Source organism: Astatotilapia calliptera, chromosome 3 (assembly GCF_964374335.1).
Source record: "Astatotilapia calliptera chromosome 3, fAstCal68.1, whole genome shotgun sequence".
NCBI classification, from domain to species: Eukaryota; Metazoa; Chordata; class Actinopteri; order Cichliformes; family Cichlidae; genus Astatotilapia; species Astatotilapia calliptera.
In genome coordinates, this window is record NC_137424.1 from 44,912,995 (window position 1) to 44,937,626 (window position 24,632).

General features: G+C 40.1%; 3 protein-coding genes across 4 annotated transcripts; 1 reads left to right on the top strand and 2 right to left on the bottom strand.

Moving 5' to 3' along the window:
• Window positions 1-341: 341 nt before the first annotated feature.
• On the bottom strand, window positions 342-9,419 carry LOC113018916 (uncharacterized). Its single transcript, XM_080291243.1, has 11 exons — window positions 9,090-9,419; window positions 8,687-8,814; window positions 5,950-7,482; window positions 5,623-5,859; window positions 5,266-5,490; window positions 4,677-4,731; window positions 4,376-4,519; window positions 1,668-1,730; window positions 1,394-1,570; window positions 1,134-1,316; window positions 342-1,050 (listed from the first exon to the last, which is right to left on the bottom strand). The coding sequence occupies exons 1-11, from the start codon at window positions 9,259-9,261 to the stop codon at window positions 704-706; spliced, it is 3,264 nt and encodes a 1,087-aa protein (XP_080147369.1). The 5' UTR covers window positions 9,262-9,419; the 3' UTR covers window positions 342-703.
• A 1,232-nt stretch (window positions 9,420-10,651) lies between these two features.
• Window positions 10,652-15,704, bottom strand: LOC113018905 (protein mono-ADP-ribosyltransferase PARP14-like). 2 transcript variants are annotated; one of them, XM_080291253.1, is made up of 8 exons: window positions 15,423-15,703; window positions 15,197-15,309; window positions 13,116-14,466; window positions 12,889-13,023; window positions 12,636-12,698; window positions 12,356-12,532; window positions 12,096-12,278; window positions 10,652-12,007 (listed from the first exon to the last, which is right to left on the bottom strand). In XM_080291253.1, the coding sequence occupies exons 1-8, from the start codon at window positions 15,592-15,594 to the stop codon at window positions 11,784-11,786; spliced, it is 2,418 nt and encodes an 805-aa protein (XP_080147379.1). In that variant the 5' UTR covers window positions 15,595-15,703; the 3' UTR covers window positions 10,652-11,783. The 2 variants fall into 2 exon arrangements, with proteins under 2 accessions (XP_080147379.1, XP_080147383.1); XM_080291257.1 differs by lacking the exon at window positions 12,636-12,698 and having other exon boundaries at window positions 15,423-15,704.
• Window positions 15,705-22,511: 6,807 nt separating this feature from the next.
• Window positions 22,512-24,099, top strand: LOC113018913 (interleukin-8-like). The gene is made up of 4 exons (XM_026162334.2): window positions 22,512-22,716; window positions 22,875-22,980; window positions 23,086-23,160; window positions 23,508-24,099. Exons 1-4 carry the CDS (start codon window positions 22,650-22,652, stop codon window positions 23,578-23,580), a joined length of 321 nt encoding a protein of 106 aa, XP_026018119.1. The 5' UTR covers window positions 22,512-22,649; the 3' UTR covers window positions 23,581-24,099.
• The last annotated feature ends 533 nt before the right edge of the window (window positions 24,100-24,632 follow it).

Sequence of the window (24,632 nt, forward strand, 5' to 3'; positions counted from 1 at the left end):
GGCCACTTTTCCACACAAGCCCTCATGGGTATTTATGTTTTTTGATGATGTTGTTTTTACACATTTAACAGCTGTAACTCTATCGGTTGTAAAGCAGACATAAGTTAGGATCTGAACATTTCAATTCATGCATTGAGATTTCAAACAACACAAAAAGAAAAAAGAAGGCTAAACTGAAGCAATAAATAAGTTGTGCAACAATACTGCAGTAATGTTGCTGTGTTAGCAGACCATCCACTAGATGTCATACTGAGACTAGAAATTGCATCAATACTGTTAACAATAACATAGCAGCTGTGAATTTGTCAAAAAAAAAAAAAACAGAAAGTAAATTCATGCAGGAGTGTTAATATCCCAGGAAGGATGTTTATTCTTGCTTTGATTTGCAGACATGCTCACAAATTCAAAAACCTTGGCATTTACATTTGCTGTAATCACAAACTTACAAATAAATGTTGTGGCTGGTTATTTTTTTCTGTGCTCAGCAGAACAGAGTGCATTTCACACATTTCTGTTGGTGCTAAGCTACTTGAGGTATTCAAGAAACTCAGATCACTATAAACAAACGTATGGGTGTGTTTTTGTTTTGTTTTGTTTCTTTTACCAAAACCTAATATCTATCTGTATTTTATTACACACCTCTTCTGTCTCACAGATATGTAAGAAAAAAAGTGGATTTTCAGTATTTTGCTTGACTAAATATTTACGTAGCAGATTTTCTAATCACTTGCATCACCTGATGGACTCCATCTTTCAGCCCACTCACAGTCCAGCAGCCTGGATTAAAATGGTCTTCCAATACATACACACCCAGGACCTCAGTCAACTGCTTTAAGTGGTTCACATCATCTTGAGTGAGGCCTGCAAGTTCATCCTGCCTGAAGATTTGCGTAGTGCACTCAGCCTGATACAGACTTTTGAGATTTGCAATGGCATTGTCAACATTTTTTCTGCATAGTCCGACAATCATGAAGGTGTAATGTTGAACTCTGGAGCTGGTAGAAAGGATGCTTGGGTCTATGTTCATAACTGGGGTGGCTTGTGCAACAACTGTAAAACAGATGATTTATAATCAGTCACAAATAGCTCAAAAATGAAAAAGGTGCCTCATGAGGAAGAGGAACAGCTGTTACCTGTGTTGATAACAGCAGATGGAAACATCTGCATTGCTCGCTTTTTAAATGCCAGGAAAACACTGAACTTGTTGAGGACAAGGCGAATGTTGGTGAGACCCTGGAGAGGACGGAAAGTTGCACCAGTCTTAACCCCTTGGAGGATGGCATATGCAACGTGGTTGGGGTCCAAACCACCAGATCCTGGACAGCCATTCAAATAAAATATTTATATGTTTTCTGTTCACTTATGCATCTTTAATGTCTTGCCCACTACTCACCAGCACAGATGGCAGGAATGGCCACAGACCTGTATCCAGAAGACTCACAAGTTTGAATGATAGAAAGCAGCTGTTTCTCAATGAGACTCACATTTTTTTCTCCACACACATGTAAAATAGCTTTACATGGGAACCCTCCAGGTGAGGTTGTTAAAATATCTCCCTTCTTTACTTTTGCTACACGGACACAACAAAAACATGATTAAGATACTGCAAACTGTGTGCCAGAAATATATTGCAATTTTAAATGTGTATCTTCAGCCATTCTTCTCACCATTTCTGAGTTCAGCCTCAACCTGAGGTCCAGCCATAGTTAAGATTTCTTGGCATACACCACCTGTAGATCAATAATAATAACTTTTACATTTTTTTTTTACTACTTTCTACATTAGATACATACTGAAGATATCAAATATATGAAGCAAGATATGTGGAATTATGTAGCAAAGAAAACATTGATGAAATAACTCATAAAAATCATATCTTATATTTTAGATTCCTCAAAGTAGCTACTCTTTGCTTTGTTGACAGCGCTGCAAAGCAAGAAACACAAGGAATGGACATTAGACCAAAGGAAATCTGTGCTTTTGTCTGATGAGTCCAAATTTGAGATCTTTGGTTCCACCTGCTGTGTCTTTGTGTGACTCAGAAAAGGTGAAATGATGGTCTCTACATGCATGGTTCCTACCATGAAGCGTGGAGAAGGAGGTGTAACGCTGTGGGGGTGCTTTGATGGTGACACTGTTAGGGATTTATTTAAAAACTGAAGGCACACTGAACCAGCATGGCTACCACAGCACCCTGCAGCGACATGCCATGCCATCGGTTACACACCTCCAGGCTGTGTAAGTGATATCTGACCAAGAAGGAAAATGATGGAGTGCTGCTGCAGATGGCCTGGCCTCCACAGTCACCTGACATAAACCCAATCAAGTTGGTTTGGGATCAGATGGACTGCAGAGTGAGGGGGGGAAAGAGTCATCAAGCTCTCAGCATCTCTGGGAACTCCTTTAAGACTGATTAAAAACCATCTTAGGGGACTACCTCATGAAGCCCATCGACAGAATGCCAAGAGTGTGCAAAGCAGTAATCAAAGCAAGGGGTGGCTATTTTGAAGAATCTAAATTATAAAACATGTTTTGAGTTATTTCACCATGTTTTTACTGCATAATCCCATGTATTCATTCATAGTTTTGATGCCTTCGGTGAGAATCTACAGTATAAATAGTCATAAAGATAAAGATAAACCATTAAATGAGTAGGTGTGTCCAAACTTTTGTCTGGTACCAACTGTGGAATGGAGCAATCTTCTGCCACCTTCTCTACATGGATGATATCAAGGTTCACTAAATGGGACATCGATTCACTGATCCACACCACCAGGATATACAGCAATGACATCAGAATGTCATTCGGACTGGAGAAAAGTAGTCGGCTGGTAATGAAGAGAAGAAAGGAAGTCAGAACGGAGGGGATCGCACTACCAGAAGTAAACATTGCAGACATAGAGGACAGCTACAAGTACTTGGGAATCCCACAGGCAAATGGGAACCACAAAGAGGCCGATAGGAACGCTGCAACTGCCAAGTACCCGCAGAGAAAAGCAAGTCCTGAGGAATCAGCTAAATGGCAAGAACAAGATCCCGATTATCAAAACCTACACCCTTCCCTGCTGGGATAATAAGCTGGCCTATGGAGGACATAGAAGCCTCTGGAAGGAAGGAAGGCAGGAGGGAGAAGGCAAGGGACTAGTTGTTGTCCGAACCATGGTCCAGGATGAGACAAGAAACTTCCATGAGTACATCAGGAAGATGGCCCCAACTGACTGTGTGCTCAGTGAATACCTCAAGCAGTAGAAACCCAAGAATGAGGAGCAAGAAAAGGAGGCATCATGGAAGGACAAGCCCCTGCACGGTATGTAGCACCAGCTGACATCCAGAATTCCTACCAATGGCTAGATAAAGCTTGACTAAAATATAGCACAGAGGCACTAATCATGGCAGCACAGGGACAAGTACATAAGTAATAAGGAATCCAGGCTAAGGAATAAGTACAGGAATTAGTATAAGATCGATAGAGGCTGGGGTCTACCACATCAGGCAAAACCCCAGGTGCAGGCTGTGCAAAAATGCCCCTGAGACAAAATGAGGTCAAAATGGAAGACTACCCATAGGGGGTTGAGAAAGACTGTGCTAAGATCCTGTGGGACTTCCAGATACAGATGGACAAACTGGAAATGGCAAACCAACTGGACATAGTGGTGGTGGACAAGCAGTGGAAGATGGCCATCTTCCACCACGTAGCAACACAACATCAGGAAGAAGGAACACGAAAAGCTGAAGAAGTTCCAAGAAATAAAGAAGATGTGGAGGGTACACTTAACAGTGGTCCCAGTGGTAAACAGAGCACTTGGTGCAGTGGCCCCCAAGCTAGGCGAGTGGCTCCAGCAGATCCAAGGAACAACATCCGAGATCTCTGTCCAGAAGAGCGCAGTCCTAGGAGCAGCAAAGTTGCTACATAGGACCCTCAAGCTCTCAGGCCTCTGGTAAAGGAGCCAAGCATGAAGGATAAAGACCACCAACCAGGGCTAGAGGGGATTTTTTTTTCAAAGTATGTATAAAACCTAATTTGCCCTAAACATCCTACAGGTCAATGGAAATGTATTAGGTTTAGAGTTGGTTTTATTTTAGCCATGTGCTAAATGCATTTACAAACTGGAAAGTGATAAATCTGAAATTAAGCCTCACTTGTTTTGGCATTAAAGTTGGTATTATCTGTAAAAGGCTTTCTTATTTTAAATACATTTTGAAATTCTATCAAAAGGGGAGAGCCAACAGAACCCAAAAACTTATCTCTATTTTTCACCCTAGCTAGGCCACCAAGGACATGGATATTAGATGGTTTACCAGCATAAGGCTAAAGTGCATTTTCCCAGGAAACATGATTGAAACCCAACAGTTGATTAGATTCAAAAGCTCTCACCTTGAAAATTTGTGAAGTCAGTTGAGTTCACCACAACATCTGTAGTCTCATTAACAATGTCACCAAAAACCACTTCTAGTTCAACCCCACCTCGGACTTTCACAGTTATGCCAGTTAGGTCACTCTTGAGGGACTTGAAGGTGGCTGAAAAGACGAACACGACAACAAGATTCACATTTCTGATATCAACCTCCATGTCACTTGTTGAACCGTGGAAACAGTTAAATATTTGTTAAAAACACAACATTTCAAAGGTAGATTTTTGTCTGAATCAAAACAGTTCAACCAGCTCTGGTTTTACCTTGACCGCTCTGCTTGATCTTCAAGCTCAGCTGTCTGTAGACCTCATGGTAGCACTGTAGATACATGTTTGGTTTAAGCACCACCTTTCCAGAAATGTTTCTACAAACAATGCACAGTACTTAAAACTAAGAACAAACACAAACTTGCCCTTACTTTGGTAACAAGTCCTGAGATTCTCTGGTTCTAACTAATGTTAAATGACATATCCTCTGTGTTGTGATCATTATCATCTGTGCTTTATGTTGCAATATTTACAAGAAAAACACAATAAACAGATGATCATACGTGAGAAAGAGCTCGGAGATGGCAGAAGGGAGATGCTCCCTTTTAACAGAGATACAGCCTTAGCAGAAACATGCTTATGTACTGTAATTGCATTCATTTTTACTCCAGTAGCTCGGGTGGTACTGTCTAACACCTTCATTCCTACCCATATTACTATCACTCTCAGCAGGGAGTAATATGTATTTAATACAATGTAATATAGTAATACTATGACCTGCTACTGCAGTAACTGATAGTGGAAAATAAAAATTTAAAAAAAGGGTTGCTGTATACAGCTATCGAAAAAGATCAAACTCTGTCACCTCCTCAGAGTCTTGATAGTCTGGTTTAATGACAATATAGATGTTGTGAAGGGATTCACATGACCCAGATAATCCAAACTGGTCAATGCTGTCGGTCAGCACTTGAATGGCTTCTTTCTGGGGATATTTCAGAACTACCCCGGGTCCAATGATTGGAAAGGCAATTGAACACCAGCCTTCCTCTACACAGAGTTCCAAACACCTTTTTAGCCCAATAGCAAGTGTCTGCAAAGGAGAAAACAGGAAAAACTTGTCTATGCGTTAGTCTCAGGGGTAAGGAGATTTACCATTTCCATTTACTGGTTTATGACTGTGTTTTTCTTACATGTTTATGAATTTACTGTGTTTTTACTTTACCTGCATGCTGAGGCCATCAACTCCATCCCATGGCAGACACTCAATGAAGAAGATCTTAGAGCAGCTCAGAGCCGGAGGTGCATCAACCACCATAACATTACCAGCAGAAAGGGTCCACTTCCGAGCTATCAGATGAAAGACCTTCTGCAATGGATTTCCTGCTTTTTTCAGTAGACATTTACCAACTTTAGTGGAAGTAAGCTTTTTGGATACCATGGGGGCCACCACCACATTCACCTGTAGAAATTATGTGAAATAATACTAACATGTGGGACACATGCTGCTTGAATAGAAATTGTGAAATTGTTTAGAATATATTTGTTTAACCTGTTCATCTTCCAAAGTGCTAAGCTTGATCTCCAGGTTTGTTTTGTTAACAGCTGTTGTGTTTGGTGTACTTCTGGCAGTGTTGCTTTCCAGTCTGTCTGGGTTGGAGCTGATGACGTTAATGTATAGTGGCTCTGGGTAAAGATCAGACACACTTCTGGTACTTTGAGAATAGACTTCTTGTTGTTCCCTGATGATGACCTGACAGGATCTCTCTAACAGCTCTTTGTTTTGTCTGCCTTCTTCCTGGAAGTACAATTGCACCCCCGGTCCATTTAACACCACCGTATCAGTTGACAGCTGCGCTAGACTCGTGGCTAAGTCTGTCTGAACTTTCTGAACCAGAGAACGAGGACCCTTCACGAGCACACAGGGATGTGGAACATGTGAGGCTTCCAAGGTCACATTAGATTGCTTCATGCCAATCAGGTCTAACAATTTATCGAAGCAGTCAACCAGTTCAGGATGTGACAAGTTTACCACTTCTTGAATATCAACTTCATTCTTTTGGAAACCATGAAGGACCTCACTGAGCTTGTTAACATCCTCACTGTAGCCCACCAGTCGTACTTTAGTTATTGCAGTTCCAGTAACTCCTGGCATGAAGCTCACATCCACTCTGAGCTCACTAATGTTTGCTTCTTTCTTCGCTTTCATCAGGATTTCCTTCACTCTGTCTAAATCTGGAGGTACTGCTGCAGCCCCCTGCAGTTTTACAGTGGCCACTTTGAGCTCTCTCATCACTGCTGCCTCAGCCTCATTCAGAGCATCAGAGGACAAACTGGACAGAACCAGATCTGAACCCACCTCAAAGAAAACAGGGTTTCTGAGGCTCTGCTGGAAACGAGCTTGGTATTTGGAGATGGCTCCACTGGTTTTGATGAAGGTTAGCAGAGCTGTGGGGAACTTGACTCTTTTTTCCTTTATGTTCTTAATCAGTTCATCTAGTTTTGCAGCTCCTGACTGCACATCTGTGTCAGGGCCCTCCAAAGTGATTGTGGCACTACCTCTGACGACTTTAACATCTGGATAGTTAGCGAACATTTCTCGATTGAACTCTTCTTCTATACGCCTGTACTGCTTCTCCACAATTGGCAGCTCTTTTTTGGTGTATTGAATGTTTTCCAGATCTGCAATCTTCTCCTTCACAGCATGGACCTCTCCCACAACCACAGCATAGCCATTCTCATTGTACACTTTGATGTCATCTATCTTGAGGGAGGAGTCTTGCAGCAGCATCTTGATCTTTTTTGGCTCAAATACATGATAGCAGAGATAGTTCTCATTGAAACGGCTGAAAATCTGATCCAGCTGTAGCTCCTGTTTCTCTGCAGGGCATCCTGGCTGACTCTGACTGTCACCTCTAACTACAACATTTTCATCATCAAATTTTAATTCCACCGTGCAGCCGATATAAGAGAGCTGCTTCTGGAGAATTTTTAATGCCTTGGGTTTATCTCTTAGATAATACAGGAGGAAAATATCTACGTTAAATGTCCTCTCGAGATGTTTTGTGATCACTTTTGTTGGTGCCTGAGAAAGAACCAAAAAAAAGCACATTTATCACGTTATGCTTGAAAACCAATAAGAATTCTACATTTAAAAAATACATAAACATTAAACATAAGAGATAATAAAAAATAAAAATAAAAAACATAAGAGATAAGCTTACATGGACTGAGTGTTATTGACCAAATTGGTTGTTCTTTTTCAAATGTCTATCCAAGTTATAGGTGAATGTAAGTTATCTTAGTTTATAGAAGGCTTCCACTTTCTAAAATGCTTTGGTTCTGGTCAAATAGAGTCTGCAGTATCACTAATTGTGAAAGTTTAGGCCAATGATTAAAAGCAGTTTGGTCAGTAGCAGATGACAGGTTTTTTGTTGTTTTTTTGGCAGTTTTATTTTATTTTTGTTATTTATTTCCATTTTTACAAATCAACAAGTCAACATATGTGGATACTAACTGTACTAAGTACAATTAGTACAAATATTGCTGATCTACAGAAAATTTCCTGCGCAATAGTCTCTGATAGGAAGGCAAAAATAACTCAAATAATTTGTCACAACTAAAGTATGCAAGAAAAGCCTGGTTAAACCTCGTAAACTTGGGAAGGAACACAGAAGAGCCATGGTGGAAAAAACAGACACGACAATAAAGGTTGAGGGAAAACACAATATATATAGACAGGAGGTTTCCAGGGGAAGTGGAAACACACGGGGAACAAAACTGATACAAACAAACATGACACCAGGAAGCAAAACTAAACACACTGCACAAAGACCATGTCAAAATAAAATGGGAAAAAGGCAGACTAGGACACTCTGACTTAACAAGGGAACAGGGCAGTGAGAATGGGAGACGAGATGTGGACATAACTAAGGAGCACATACAGAGGACAAGATGGGCTGGGGAGAACACATGAACACATAAACAGAGACACACCGAGAGGAGCACAGAGGACAAAGATTCAAGGGAACCTAATAAAATGTAACTAAACTGATCATAAATAAACTCAGAGATGTAATCAGAGTATATGTTTCCCAGCTGATTCATTATCTTAGTGTTGGATAAAACTGCATTTCTATTAATCAGACATGGCGCATGTTTGGATTTTGCTTTGGGTGCCTTTTTTGAATGCCTGCACCTTTCAGGAATCCACCCAAACTGGTCAGGTCAGATTACCTGACAGTACATAGTGCAAGGTTTCCTTAGGAAAAAGGAAAAAGAAAACTTACCTGTGACTGACTGGTCGCTGACTGATTGAGGGTCTGTGGAGGTAAACTTGCTTGGCTCACTGTTAAATACTGTTTTCCACCAGAAATAGAGATGGCATGAAACTTTCTCAGCAAAACCCGCTCCTGAACTGTCAAAACAGCTAAATTCAGTCACCACATGTCACGGACAAAATCTCACATTTAAAAATGTAACTGCAAGAATGAAAGAAACAAAGAATCGCAAGTAACTTAGGGCAGCATATTGTTCTTTAGCTTTTTTAGCTCTTCTAATATTCAGTTAAGATGGTGAACATCATTCAACACGATTATATGCAGGCCTGTGAATATGGACATGGTCACAGAGGTATTAGCATGAGTTTAAACTGTTTACACATATTCTTGTTTACATAAATAAAAAAAATACCTTCTTTGTCCTTGAAACAGATTTTATAGGTGTTGCCTTCAACCTCTGCAGGAATTCCACACTCACCACCTCCAGAGTCTTCTCCTCTCTGAAAGTATCTCCAGATATCCTGAATATCATTGCCAGAGAGACCTTTGACTTCAAAAAACAGGGGATGTGTGTATTTATCCATTTTCCCTAATATTCTAAACTAAAAGGAGACACTTGGATACAGTTAACTCCCTTTTGTGTCACTGCTCTGTGTGAAAATGCGCACTGAAACCCTTTTTCATCGTCTACTTTCAGTAAAGTTCCTCCTCCTTTCATTTACAAGTAGACACACCTAATGTTAACCTTAAAGGGTATTTTACAGTTTTTCTTGTTGTGCAAGTATGTGTCTTTTCTTTTTCAAATTATGCTGAAAACACTGAACATCAAAACGTGATGTTAATAATGACGCCTGACTATTGTGATGATTTGTGTTTGTCTAATGAGGAGCTTATTGATTTTATCTATCTATCTATCTATCTATCTATCTATCTATCTATCTATCTATCTATCTATCTATCTATCTATCTATCTATCTATCTATCTATCTATCTATCTATCTATCTATCTATCTATCTATCTATCCATCCACAGTCCTCACAGCCTAATGAAACACACTACATCTGAGCTCCATGAATATCAAAATCACTCAGCTTTTCATCCCTCTTGCTTGATGTCTTATGTTATTCAGATCAGAAACAGAAGCTCTGACAATGTCAGCATTTTAAAGCTATACCATGAATATTGTGCAGTGCTTTCACCCACATTTTGAGGTTGTAACTGTATTTTGCGGTGCATTTCCTTGTTTACAGTTTTTCTCAGTTGCTTTGGTGCTTTTCTCACATCACTATTAACATTTGCACAGCAGTTAGTGTATTTCTCAAAACGTTTGGTGCAAACTGCAAAACCTAGTGGATAAGCTGCAAAAGCAGGTCACTTGCTCAAAATCAATAATCCATTCCTCAAAAGCAAGTATTCATGTCAATGAAACTGTCGGTGTTATCAAAGTGAGAAGTCTTGACACCATCTTTATGAACAAGATAGTCAAATGGCTTTGTCATGTTTTCATTATGACAGTTCACAGTATTCTCTCTGTGTTTTCCAATGCAAAAAAGGTCAGAATTCGGTGACACTACCTGAAAAAGCTCAAGACAGCACTATACACTTTTTGTACAGCCAAGTACAGTAAAATCTACAGAAAAGTTAGACATTCCTGTAGTTAGGGAAGTAAGTGAGTACAAGACACTGAATATGTATGTTTCACATTTTTACTGTGTAGGCTGTTTGTAATTCTACAACATTGTGCAAAAGAAAAATACTCTACAGTCACTTATTTAGAATAAACATAAGAAACACCCTTTTGGTAGAGCTGTGCACAAATCTGAACAATATAACAGTACATATTGTAACTGAACATACGTAAATCATTCTGACCACATATTAAAGAACAAAAGAGAAAGAAAAATAAAGGATTACCTGTTATTAAACCCCGATTCTTTTGTCCCCATGATAGAACAGAGAAAACCGACTCATAGTGTGTTAAAACATTTATATTTCTTTTTATTCAATCATCTTCCGGAAGAGAGAGACCCCTGCACAGCCCAAATGCCAGTTGCAGGATCTCTAACATTAGAATCATAAACTGTTTCTCATATAGGTATTATTTTGGTACTTTACACGTCACACAGTGTTCTGAAGGCAGGACTGTGATGCAGTTTTCTGCCTCGCCACTAGAGGGCGCGGCCGTTTTGTGAGTAATGTTTGACTGGGATGGAAAATGGTGTTCATGAAGGCAGTGTGAATCACAAGTTATGCTCGGGAGCAGTTTATGTGGGTTCAATGAGAGTGTGCGTCCATAAGACTGGTGAGTTACAGGATATTTCTTGTGTAAGAAGGATAGCCTGTATGTTTTCTTGCACTGGACGTCCTCTGTTTGTACATTTTCTATAAGCTAAGTTATCGCTAAGCTAAGCTAAGCTAAGTTCGCCTAGGCCAAACTGAGTTCAGTTTGAGTTGGTGATTTGTTATGTGTATTTGCCTTCTTTAGTTGGCATCATAAGTGAGTGGGGCACAAGAGTTAAGTGATGGGAAGATGTTTATTTTCTTTGTTGTCAAATATGGTTCAGACTATAAGTAAAAGCCGCCAGCTTAGTATTAGGGCCTATAAGACAAGTATGTGGCTGTAATATGTTATATGGTGATTATTGTTGTCTATAATTTGATTGTAATTTGTGTTCTATTTTCCATTCTGTTTGTAGAACCACACACATACCCACACCCACGCTAAATCTGCCATTAAAGAGCTGAACGATCATCCCCTGTCCTCGTTATTTTCTGGAGGGTCATAGTGGCACTTGACCTGTGCACACCCTGCGATCACCACCACAACTGAACCTCATATCAGAAATCATCATAACACACAGTTTCGATACAAAATTCCTTATATGGCAAAGTTCCTCTTTTCTGTCTGGCTTCCTGTATTTATTAATATGCTTGTATAGCTCTACACTAACTTCCTGTTTTTCAGTCTGGCTGAGCACTTAGTTTATGAGTCAAAAGTGGCCTTGCTTTGCAAACCTTCATTAATAAAGTACAATATAATAATATAATAATAAACAATATAATAAGAAAATAATTACATGACACTGTCCAACAACCCAGAGAAGCCTACATTAAAAAACAGTCCCAAGAATAACTTTTCTCCTCCTGCTTGGTTTGTGTTGACTGCAGGGGTTGATACATTCTCCCGAGCATTGCAATGGCATCATCAACATTTTTTCTGCACAGACCTACAATCAAGAAAGCAGACTGCTGGGCAGTAGAGCTGATATGAGAGATCCTTGGGTCGTTCATTACTTGAATATTAAAGCATTGCAGGGCATAAGCTGACACTGTAAAGTGGTTAAAACAACAGTAAGTAAGCTTTAAATAAAATCAAAGGACAGTGGTATTATCAAAGAAAAGTTGACTTTGCATTACCTGAGTTGATCACAGCAAAGGGAAACATCTGCATTGCTTTCTTTTTAAATGCCAGGAACACAGTGAGCTTGTTGAGTACAAGGCGAATGTTGGTGAGACGCTGGAGAGGATGGGACGAGGCAGCAGTCTTAACCCCTTGGAGGATGGCATGTGCCACAGAATCGGGGTCCAATCCACCAGATCCTGGACAACCATTCAAACAAAACTCCATAACTAACTTTGTTGTTTTATGCATCTTTAATGACTCCCACACTACTCACCAGCACAGATGGCAGGAACAGCCAAAGACTTGTAATCAGAAGACTCACAAAGTTGAATGATGCGACGAAGCAGCTGCTCGATGGCAACTGTATCTTTTTCTCCACACACGTGTAAAATGGCTTTACAAGGGAACATGCCAGGCGGTGTTTCCAAAATCTCTCCACTGTTCACTTTTCCTGCATGGATGCGATAAAGACACATGAGATGATACGAATTGTTAGAAATGATTTACGATGTAAATATAAATTTGGAAATATTTCTGAGAATCATTCTTCTCACTGTTTATTAGTGCAGCCTCAACCTGAGGCCCAGCCTTTCTTAAGATGTCTTTGCACACTCCATCTGTACATAAATAATAATAATAATAATAATAATAACCATCACTGAAATTGTTGTAATGCAAATGGACTGTAAAGGCCAGTCAGTGCTCCTACAATATCCTCTTTAATACACAATGGGTCTTGTCTAATTTATCGTGCTTGGATGGTGTTCAGCAATGAGTAACTTTTGTTTACTCATGACAGTACTTTACCTGTCTGAAAGTCTTTGAAGTCTGTTGTGTTCACCACAGCATCTGTAGTCTCATTAGTGATGTCACCAAACACCACTTGTAGTTTAACTCTGCCTTTCAGAGTTATGGTGATGTCAGCAAGGTCACTCGTGGGCGCTGAGAGGAAGAAGAGCAGATTACGTTTAATATTTGTCTCATGTTGTTGCTGTATTGTGATCTTTAGTACAAATTTGATGTAGTTCCAGTACTTTGAAGATGTTGTTTTTCTCTGATGAGGACCTGACAGGATCTCTCCACCAGTTCTGTGTTTTGTCTGCCATCTCCCTGAAAGTACCACTGCACCGCCAGTTCATTTAACACCACTGTATCAGTTGACAGCTGCGCTAGACTCGTGGCTAAGTCTGTTCGAACTTTCTGAACCAGAGAACGAGGACCCTTCACCAGCACACAGGGATGTGGAACATGTGAGGCTTCCAAGGTCACATTAGATTGCTTCATACCGATCAGGCCTAATACTTTATCAAAGCAGTCAACCAGTTCAGGATGTGACAAGTTTACCACTTCTTGAATATCAACTTCATTCTTTTGGAAACCATGAAGGACCTCATTGAGCTTGTTAACATCCTCACTGTAGCCCACCAGTCGTACTTTGGTCATTGCAGTTCCTCTGGCTCCTGGAATGAAGCTCACATCCACTCTGAGCTCACTAATGTTTGCTTCTTTCTTCGCTTTCATCAGGATTTCCTTCACTCTGTCTAAATCTGGAGGTACTGCTGCAGCTCCCTGCAGCTCTATAATATCCGATTTAAGGTCTCTCATCACTGCTGCCTCGGCCTCATTCAGAGCATCAGAGGACAAACTGAACAGAACCACATCTGAACCCACCTCAAAGAAAACAGGGTTTCTGAGGCTCTGCTGGAAACGAGCTTGGTATTTGGAGATGGCTCCACTGGTTTTGATGAAGATTAGCAGAGCTGTGGGGAACTTGACTCTTTTTTCCTTTATGTTCTTAATCAGTTCATCTAGTTTTGCAGCTCCTGACTGCACCTCTTTGTCAGGGCCCTCCAAAGTGATTGTGGCACTACCTCTGACGACTTTAACATCTGGATAGTTAGCGAACATTTCTCGATTGAACTCTTCTTCTACGAGCTTGAACAATTTCTCTACAAGTGGCAGCTCTTTTATGGTGGGTAGGCTTTTTTTCAGAATTGCAATCTTCTCCTTCACAACATCAACCTCTCCCACAACCACAGCATAGCCACTCTCTGTGTAAACTTTGATATCATCTGTCTTAAAGGCCGAGTCCTGCAGTACCATTTTCACTTGTTTTGGTTTGACCACATGATAGCAGAGGTAGGTGTCGATGAGACTGGTGAAGACCCAAGCCAGCTGTTGCTCCACTTTCTCTGCAGAGCATCCTCCTGGCCCTTTCCTCGTGTCCTCTCTAACTACAGCCTTCTCCTCCTCAAAATTAAACTCCACCGTGCAGCCGACTGAAGATAGCTGCTTTTTCAGAATTTTGAATGCTTTGAGGTTGTCTCTCAGGTAATAAAGCAGGAAAATATCCAAGGAGAAAGTCTTCTGAAGACCTTTAGCTGTCTACAAAAGAAAAATAATTTTAGACAAATAGAAACAGTACAACTCCAGCCCCCACCCCCAACAGCACTGATACGGTTAAGCTGAAGAGAATAGATGTATGGATCAGTGGATAAACCATTTTAAGTAACAATAGGCATGCATATCTAATTAAAGTGCCTCATGCCTGAGTAACTCATAGAGCATTCAAAACGCAGGTGTTCAAAACTGGTTTGGCTGGTCAGACGGTGACTTTGTTTGCTTTGGTTTGTTTTGTATGTTTTGCCATTATTCAAACAGCAGAAGGTTACTGAGCTCAGAGTTAGAAAAAATAACTGCTTATAAAGTGAATTTAAAATTATGACATTTTTGACTGCATAGGAAAGCAATGCTTGACTTCTGTTGCCTCCCAAATAAGAGTACACTCACACACACACACACACTGAATAAATGCAGTGTAAATGTTACAACTGTTGCATATAAGTATTAGGTTAATATGAGGTAAAACAGTAACCAAGACTTACACATTTAGTTCTCTACAATTATTTTGGTCATTGTATTTTGTTGTCCTCTTGACAAATAAGCAAACTGAATGTGTGGCGCACTGTTAGTACCCTACTCACTTGGCAGCCCCTATGCAAATGTAGTATTGCAAAAGAAAACCAGTGTTGTTGTTTTTTTTTTATGGTTGGGGTTTGTCAAACACCTGTCATTATTATTATGAAAGTAAAAGCAGTAATAAGTGTAACCGCACCTGTGGGAGATTTGCAGATCCATGGCTAGGACTAGATTCACTCAATGTTATATTTAAATCTCGACCATTAAAATTGATGGTGTGTGTGTTTCTTCTCAAAACATGCTCTTGATCTAAAGTATATCAGAAAAACAAAGTTCAGCTGTTATGGGAATGCACATATCTAAACTGTAAATTTGGGCTCTAATCTACTTGTAATGCATTTGAACCCAGCAGGGCTTCTTACCTTCTTTTTCCTTAAAACAGATCCGGTAGGTTTTATCTCCGACCTTTTCTATCATCCCACAGTCACCTCCCCCAGAATGTCTTTTTTTCTGAAAGTATCTCCTGATCTTCTCCTTCTCACTGTCTGTGAGCTCCTCAGCTTCAAAGAACACTGGGTGCAGACATTCATCCATTTTGCTTCAAATCCTGATCTGGAGAAGCTTTCAATGTCTTTCAAACTAGCTCCACAGTGAAAAGTGCTCTCACCTTTGATTTGCATTTGCACTTCACCATACCAACAAAGGGTGTTTTTCATTATGAACACACCCAGTGTGATCAGCTCTAACTGGGACATTTCCTGTAAAGGTGTATTTATAGATCAGAACTATTAAGGGAACACTCCTGAGCTTGAAATATTTAAGTTGGAAATCTTTACTGACTTACTCTCGGTGATTTGTTGAGAACAAAAATGATCCAACTCTAATCCAAACACACATCAGTGGAAACAAAAAGCATGAAGTGTTTGAGTGTTGAATTAAAAAATGTTTCTTTAATATTTTGTCAGTATAGCATAAGATTATTTATTTGACCTGTATGAAAAGCTACACTTTGCACTTTATCTTTGGTGAAGTTTTTATTAATGTTACAGCACATGATAGAGGTCATGACAGAGGCAAAGAAAGTGAAAATGATCCATAACAAGTCTGACCAAGATACTGCTTCAGCGCAGGTGTTCAACTTAAAATCATTTTATACAACAGGAAAAAAAACATTCTTACTAAATAAAAACTTCAAAAGCTGACATTACCGCTACAAACCAACAGATGTCCTACAGAGACAAAAAAACTCTTTGTCCTTTCTTATGTTTTACTTTCATTTTCTGGAACACACCCCGTGACGTATGTTAACCTTTACGGGCATTTCAAAGTTTGTCTTCTTATCCATGCACATAAAATTCTGTTCATTTTGAAATGATACCGAAAACATAGTTGCGACCATCTTAATATGATGTTGATTATGATATATAATCTTTTTTTTTCACCTGTAGTTTTTTAATGACAGAGAAAAAACACTCTGCTGATGCACAATGAGAACAATGAAGCCTTTAATCCACCAACGCAATGAACTCTACTGTGATTAATAGGCTTGTAAAACTTGTCTGTGTGATAATAAACAGAATGTATACAGTTATTTGCACAAATCATAAACATGTTGATTTTTTTATTTGTCACACAAATAGGTGATTTCATGTCTCCCAACTTGCCATGAAGTTTTAACGTTCGACGTAACAGAGTAAGCATGGTAGTGGTAGAAATTAGAGAGTGTTAATCTTACAATCTTCAGGTTTTACACACTTACATACACACACGCAGTTACTGTCCTTCTATTTAGAAAGGCAGAGGCGTCACGATGTGATTATTTTACGTGTAGTTGTTTTTTTTCCTGTGTAATATATTCAACATTGCTATCAATACATTTTTCAATCCCTCTGCAAAATGGATTCAAAAACATAAACAACTGTTGGATACTGTTTGTCCGTGATTTGTACAGGGCAGCAAATTGTGGCAGGATCAGCCTGATGTATCCTGCTGTAACTTTACTGTATAAAGAGCTAACATCTCCAAAATGTCAGGAGTAGTTAGTCATTACAACAAGTGTTTGTGAACTAAAAATAAAAGAATGTGGGATACTGTTTGTCCGTGATTTGAAGAACCCAGCCCATGCTCCCGACGAAGGGAAACCAATTCTACAGGGGAGACCTACCTCGCACTTGTGCAGGTGAAGCCAAAGGGAAGATATGCTTCACCATATTTTCTAGTCTTTGGCTCAGCAATGCTTCATCTCCTGATTTGTGTTTGTGGAGGCGCCCCGTTCTAGCAGTGTCCAAGCTTTGGGTTTTTTTTGTTTTGTTTTTTCCTTTTCATACCGTGGCCCCCGTGCAATGGCTCTGCGCCCCCCCCCCCCCCCCTCCAGGGGGCGGGCCCCACACTTTGGGAAGGTCTGGACTATGCTATGTGAGTGTCTCAAAATTATAGCAGTAACCAATGTGAGCATACAGTGGGGCAAAAAAGTATTTAGTCAGCCACCGATCGTGCAAGTTCCCCCACCTAAAATGATGACAGAGGTCAGTAATTTGCACCAGAGGTACACTTCAACTGTGAGAGACAGAATGTGAAAAAAAATCCATGAATCCACATGGTAGGATTTGTAAAGAATTTATTCATAAATCAGGGTGGAAAATAAGTATTTGGTCAATAACAAAAATACAACTCAATACTTTGTAACATAACCTTTGTTGGCAATAACAGAGGTCAAACGTTTACTATAGGTCTTTACCAGGTTTGCACACACAGTAGCTGGTATTTTGGCCCATTCCTCCATGCAGATCTTCTCGAGAGCAGTGATGTTTTGGGGCTGTCGCCGAGCAACACGGACTTTCAACTCCCACCACAGATTTTCTATGGGGTTGAGGTCTGGAGACTGGCTAGGCCACTCCAGGACTTTCAAATGCTTCTTACGGAGCCACTCCTTTGTCTCCCGGGCGGTGTGTTTTGGATCATTGTCATGTTGGAAGACCCAGCCTTGTTTCATCTTCAAAGTTCTCACTGATGGAAGGAGGTTTTGGCTCAAAATCTCACGATACATTGCCCCATTCATTCTGTCCTTAACACGGATCAGTCGTCCTGTCCCCTTGGCAGAAAAACAGCCCCATAGCATGATGTTTCCACCCCCATGCTTCACAGTAGGTATGGTGTTCTTGGGATGCAACTCAGTATTCTTCTTCCTCCAAACACGACGAGTTGAGTTTATACCAAAAAGTTCTACTTTGGTTTCATCTGACCACATGACATTCTCCCAATCCTCTGCTGTGTCATCCATGTGCTCTCTGGCAAACTTCAGACGGGCCTGGACATGCACTGGCTTCAGCAGCAGAACACGTCTGGCACTGCGGGATTTGATTCCCTGCCGTTGTAGTGTGTTACTGATGGTGACCTTTGTTACTTTGGTCCCAGCTCTCTGCAGGTCATTCACCAGGTCCCCCCGTGTGGTTCTGGGATCTTTGCTCACCGTTCTCATGATCATTTTGACCCCACGGGATGAGATCTTGCGTGGAGCCCCAGATGGAGGGAGATTATCAGTGGTCTTGTATGTCTTCCATTTTCTGATGATTGCTCCCACAGTTGATTTTTTCACACCAAGCTGCTTGCCTATTGTAGATTCACTCTTCCCAGTCTGGTGCAGGTCTACAATACTTTTCCTGGTGTCCTTCGAAAGCTCTTTGGTCTTGGCCATGGCAGAGTTTGGAGTCTGACTGTTTGAGGCTGTGGACAGGTGTCTTTTATGCAGATGATGAGTTCAAACAGGTGCCATTCATACAGGTAACGAGTGGGGGACAGAAAAGCGTCTTACAGAGGACGTTACAGGTCTGTGAGAGCCAGAGATTTTCCATGTTTGAGGTGACCAAATACTTATTTTCCACCCTGATTTACGAATAAATTCTTTACAAATCCTACCATGTGAATTCATGGATTTTTTTTTCACATTCTGTCTCTCACAGTTGAAGTGTACCTCTGGTGCAAATTACTGACCTCTGTCATCATTTTAAGTGGGGGAACTTGCACAATCGGTGGCTGACTAAATACTTTTTTGCCCCACTGTATGGTGAATGTTGAGAATGAATGACAGTCATGATCATAAGTTTATTCTTCACTTCTTAAGCTGCTGGAGATTTCAGAAATGTAAAGTGTGTGTTGTTAATGCTACACTCAATTAGATGGATACTGGTTAAACATGTGCTTTCCCGTATGAAATTCCTTCTGTCCTAATCTCACCTCCTCTTCCTTGGAATCTACCAGAGGTTTCAACTTTCACTTCCTTTTTAGGGCCTTCCTTCAGAGTCAGCGTATTATATCAAGAATAAACTTTACATTTTAATGGCAAGGCAAGGCAACGCATTAAGCATCTACACAAAAGGGAGAGTGATGATGCATACACTGTTAGAAAGTCTGCAGATGTTTGCATCCACTTATTTTTAAAATAAAATGGGTGGATTTTTGTCTTCACTGGTTCACTGGTAACTGTTCAATAGAGTGTATAGTTGGTGGATGAATTACAAGTGGGAAATCTGTGAAAACAAAGAAGACGGCGTCTAAAGACAGCATCATGGAGCAGCCAGAAACTACCAACACTGTGGTACAGAGCATCTAGAGAAACCACAGCTGTCAAAAGACAACTATTACACTGGTCAGAGGGCCCGGTGGCGCCAGTGTCCGGCAGCCTTGCCTCTGTCAGTGCGCCCCAGGGCAGCTGTGGCTACAATGTAGCTTGCCATCGCCCGCCAGTGTGTGTGTGAATGGGTGAATGACTGAATGTAGTGTGAAGCGCTTTGGGGTCCTTAGGGACTAGAAAAGCGCTATACAAATGCAGGCCATTTACCATTATGTTTTATCATGCACAGTCTGCTCAAACATATTTATTGCAGGCAAGTTTAAACGACACTAGTAGGCACTCAAAGACAACAAATGGCTGCTGCAGTTTTTTCTCTTTTACTGTACACACACACACACACACACACACACACACACACAAGACAAAAAAACAACCAAACCAAAGCTTATAGTCCAACCTAAAGATGAACGTGACTTTGTACAGCTTGATCACATGATGCTTCAGAGTCCAAACATGCTTCACTTTGTCTTACACTCTCTCTCTCTTTCATGCACATATGCGTTCATGATTATTCCTAGGAAATTTCAGCCTGTAAAAATGACAGGATTACAGCTCCAAAGAAAGAAAAAAACAGTATTTTTTTTGGATTGAAGGGCTTTGATATAAAAGCACTTGTTAACAAATGCAAGTGAGCCAAATTGATGTTCATCACATAAATGTGTAGACATAGCACAGGCAGACAGAGATGGACTATTTCCAATGTAGCTGCCTTTGTGTCTAAGTGCTGGAATTAAGTGTGGTGCAATATGACTGACCCACGTGAAAAATCTGGTATGGGAAAATAATCCCTGGAAATCTTCTTTATGTTCCTACAAGGATTTTAGGCTTGATACTAACAAAAGGAGAGTAGAAAAAGAAAAATATACAAGGCAAAAAGGGATCACCACTCTGAAGGTTGGGGCTTGTTTGGATCAGTCACAGGGAAGATATTTTTAGCTTAACTGTCATCCAAACAATGACTTTCTGGACAAGTTTGTTCAATTATAAAATATCTGAAAATATCATAAATTATATCAATGATCTAACTGAGAATGTTCACCAGTAGCATTATGCTTCATCAACATAGCACAAACTAAAACATTATTATTGTTTCAGCCTGAGATAGAGTGGTAAGACCAGAGAACCAGAGGAAACACAGCACAGCAAAGTATGAGTTAAAGATAATGTGTCTTTAGGTTGACATTAGTTATAACCCTCTGCACTTCAAGTATGCCGGTTACCGGAAAAACCTTTATCGTTGCAAATCACAGACAATCTTTATGGTTTACTTGGATTACTAAAGAGGAATGCAGTGTGGGGGTGACAGTCATGACAAAGCTCACTTTTCACTAGTAAGAAAGCAAGAAAGAGATTACAGTTGCAACACTTGGTGTTGATCCAATTCTTAGTTTTATCTGAGCCACAATAGCAGTTCCAGAGTACTGCTGACTGAAAGCCAGCTGTGATGCAAGATATCTGTGAAAACTATATTCTAACTGAAAGCCAGCAGTATTTTCACCAGAATCTTTATTTGGATCCCACAATTCAGGTGTTAAAGAGGGTCACCGAATATGTGTTAATGATCAGACTGTACCATTCTGAGGCCATGCGATTCAACAAAGGCATCTGCATTAGAGCAGAGTCCATATAAAGACGGAGGGATGGAGCAGTCAACTTTGTGATTTTCCATAAAACTGCAAAAAGGTCATCAAAGTGTGTTTGGTGGACTCTCCTGTGCTAATGTGCCCTGACAAAAGCAGGATTTGAGAATGAGCTCTGGAGATTCAGCGGGAAACAAATCAGACAATGATGCCTTTGCTCTGGATGTCTGCATCACAGCCCAGTTACTCGTCTTTGTACGAGGAATAACAAAAGACTATGAAGGAACTGGCAGTAGTGCCAGTCAGTGATAGGGACTACAGTAGGAAGTGATTTGTTCTTGAAGGTAACTCCATGCTTAGCTAAGGCTTAACCTGCAATGGGATACACTGGCAGGTTTTACAACCTATGGATGTCCAAATCTGACCAGGAAGAATGCCAGACTTCACAAAAGGCCCAGTTTCTTATGTGGCCCATTGGAAAAATTCATTGCTCACCATTGGATTGGAGCCCCCACACCCCCAAGAAAATATTATGTCAATATGTTTAGAAAGAAATAATATTTAGATAAGGCATATTCCTCTGGGGACTCAGTACATCACATCCTTACAATGATGAAAGTGCGCACTCTGCTTATAAACATGCTGATTTCAAAAGGATAGAAACACAGTGCAGATTTACTGTGTTTATGCAAAGATACACAAGTACATCTCCAAAGAATGGATGAAAAAAATGCCTTTTTAGTAGAGTTCTAAGGAGGACATGTTATGCTCTAACATTCCCTTTCTTTTTATTTACTGTAAATCTCAGGAAAAGACAAATGCTGTTTATCGTAAGGAGAACTGTAAGTAAACTTTGAGGAGAGTGCAACAGAAAGAGTAAAAGATTAGGCATCAGCGCTTCTGCTGTCCAAACTGTTGATATTAGACTGATCGTTGAGAGAGATTTCACTTCTCTGGAAGTAGCTCAGCAACATAGAAGTTCATTTATTCTCAAGACTCACACATTAGTGACTGGAGTTAGTTCAAACATGAAAAGAGAAGTCTGACGTCAGTTTCAGCGAATACAAGCGACACCTGAAGGCAGGCATGTCTCAACATAAAGAAGTCACAGACAAAGTCCTTATAATTAGGTGAATGTAGAAAGTTGAAATGCCAAAGAATTGCGACAGCAGGATTTACAGTGTGGGAGAACGCAAATCAAAAAAACAATTTTTTATTGCAGCCACTTCTTAGGAAGACATCCTTGGCCGGGGTCCACGTACCTGTGAGTGTATATAAGGAGGTTCAGAGATGATGAACCTCACAGCCCTGCACACTCAGGCAGCTCGAGAAGTGAAGGAGACGCACAGCAGCAGAGATCCTTCATATCTGAGAAGAACAAATCAGTTGAAGACTGAGCCTTCAGTAGATCCTCCACTCAATAATTTAAAAGCTTTAAGATGAAGACAAGTGTTGCCATCCAGTGCATCGTTCTCCTGGCCTGCATGGCCCTTTGCACTTCACATGGTAAGTGTGTTTCATCAGATTATGGAAAACTTTGTTGTATTTGTGCAGTTTGAGAGAAGCTAAGTTATGCTAACAAATCAATTTAGATATATTTATGTTTAAGTAAAATATGAAACTGCAGCAGTTTAACCTTAATTATCACTTTCTACCTTTTCCAGTTATTCCAAGGTGCCGGTGTTTGAAGACCAGTAAGTCTGTAAGAGGTCCCATCACTGAAGTTAAGGTGGATGAGCCTCGTCCATACTGCAACAGGAGAGAAGTCATGTAAGTGCCCACAGTGACAGGAGCACATTATTAATAAGAGCTCAGTCATTAATAAGGATTGTTTATAAAGTGGTTTTAAATCAAAGCTTTCTTTACATGTTACAGAGTCACACTGAAGGATGGGAGTGAACGGTGTCTCGATCCTGAGTCTAAATTCACCATAATGCTGCTAGAAAAACTGTAAGTCACACAGATGTTTTTTTTCTTTCATTCACTGGTGTTCAACTTAATGTGAGTTAAATGTTATAGAGGAAGTCAGTGAAGTTAAAACAGGAACATCAACTCACTTTGGAGCATCAGTGCGAGGCTCTGCACATCAGTGATTAAAAATCAGAATCAGCATACTTTATTAAACCCTAAGGAAATTGTGTGGGTTAGAGTTTCTCTTGTATGGTAACACAACACTGATGGTTTTACTGATGGTTGTAGAGCAGCAGTTTAAAGCTCAGGGTAAAAATGCATGACTTGATCTCTTCACTACCACTGGAGCTTCAAGGTCTCATCTCTGTGATACGTTGTCTTTGCAGGAATCAGATGAAAAATACGACCATCAGCCCTCAAACAACCACATCACCAGCCGCAGTGCCAGAATCATCATGATCCACTTTGCATGTTTAGCACTGGTACAACATGTGTCGATCAAGAAGGAGCAGCACAGCTCGGGTTCTCATCACAAAATATAAATGCAAAGTAGACAGTGACAACTACAACTGACAGCAAGTTGTAAACAGATTTAATATCAGATGTAAAATATTTATTATCCAAGTTCTCAGTCATTTTTTTCCGGAGACAATCAGGGACGGGCGTTGGAAATCTTATCATTCAGCCTGTCTTCTGATTGAATTTCTGATTAATAAGCATTTTTTTTTTTTTAAAGTATGTTTTTTGAGTTTTGTGTCAGACAGCAGTGCTCTTATTCAGTGCACATGCAGACGTGATGTGTGTGATAAATGTGAGCAGTGGTTATAGGTTAATGTGTAATTTATCTATTATTAAAGGGTTTGTAAACAATTAAAGAAGTGAACTTTTGTGGATACAGCATGTTTATGTACCATGTTTATTTTTAATGCTGAAAAGTTCCTCAAAATAAATAATAAATCTGGCGTTTGTTAAAAAAAATTACATCTTTTCACTTTATTATAACTAACAACTCACCAGTTTACCACCACTTAAGACACAGTCAGCAAAAAGAGAACAAAAACAAACAAAACAAAAGGAGAGGCCGAATCTAAATATCAATATGTTTGGCATTAAACCTGGTTTCACTTCAAACTATGAGCATCAACTGAAAGAAAAAAAGGTTCCAAGTCATTAAACTGCTTTGCTTTTATCTCTGAGCTGTGAAAGAGATTGATTCATGAGCGGTGATGTGTTACAGCATCGCTCACAGTAGATCAAGACAGCAGATTGGATGTAAGCATGTGTAAAAACACAGATATGCTTAAAAAGTAAAAAGTTTCTTTCTTCTGTAATTTGTACAAATTAGAGATCAAGATCAGCATTATGTAGGACACTCACTGGCCATTGTATTAGGTACACCTCTCTAGTACTGAGCCCACTCTTGCTTTGGACTTCCTGTTTCCTTCATATCAGCTTGAAGCCTCTGGTCGTTTTCTGGCATCAGAACTCCCGCTCACTGGAAATGTATTATT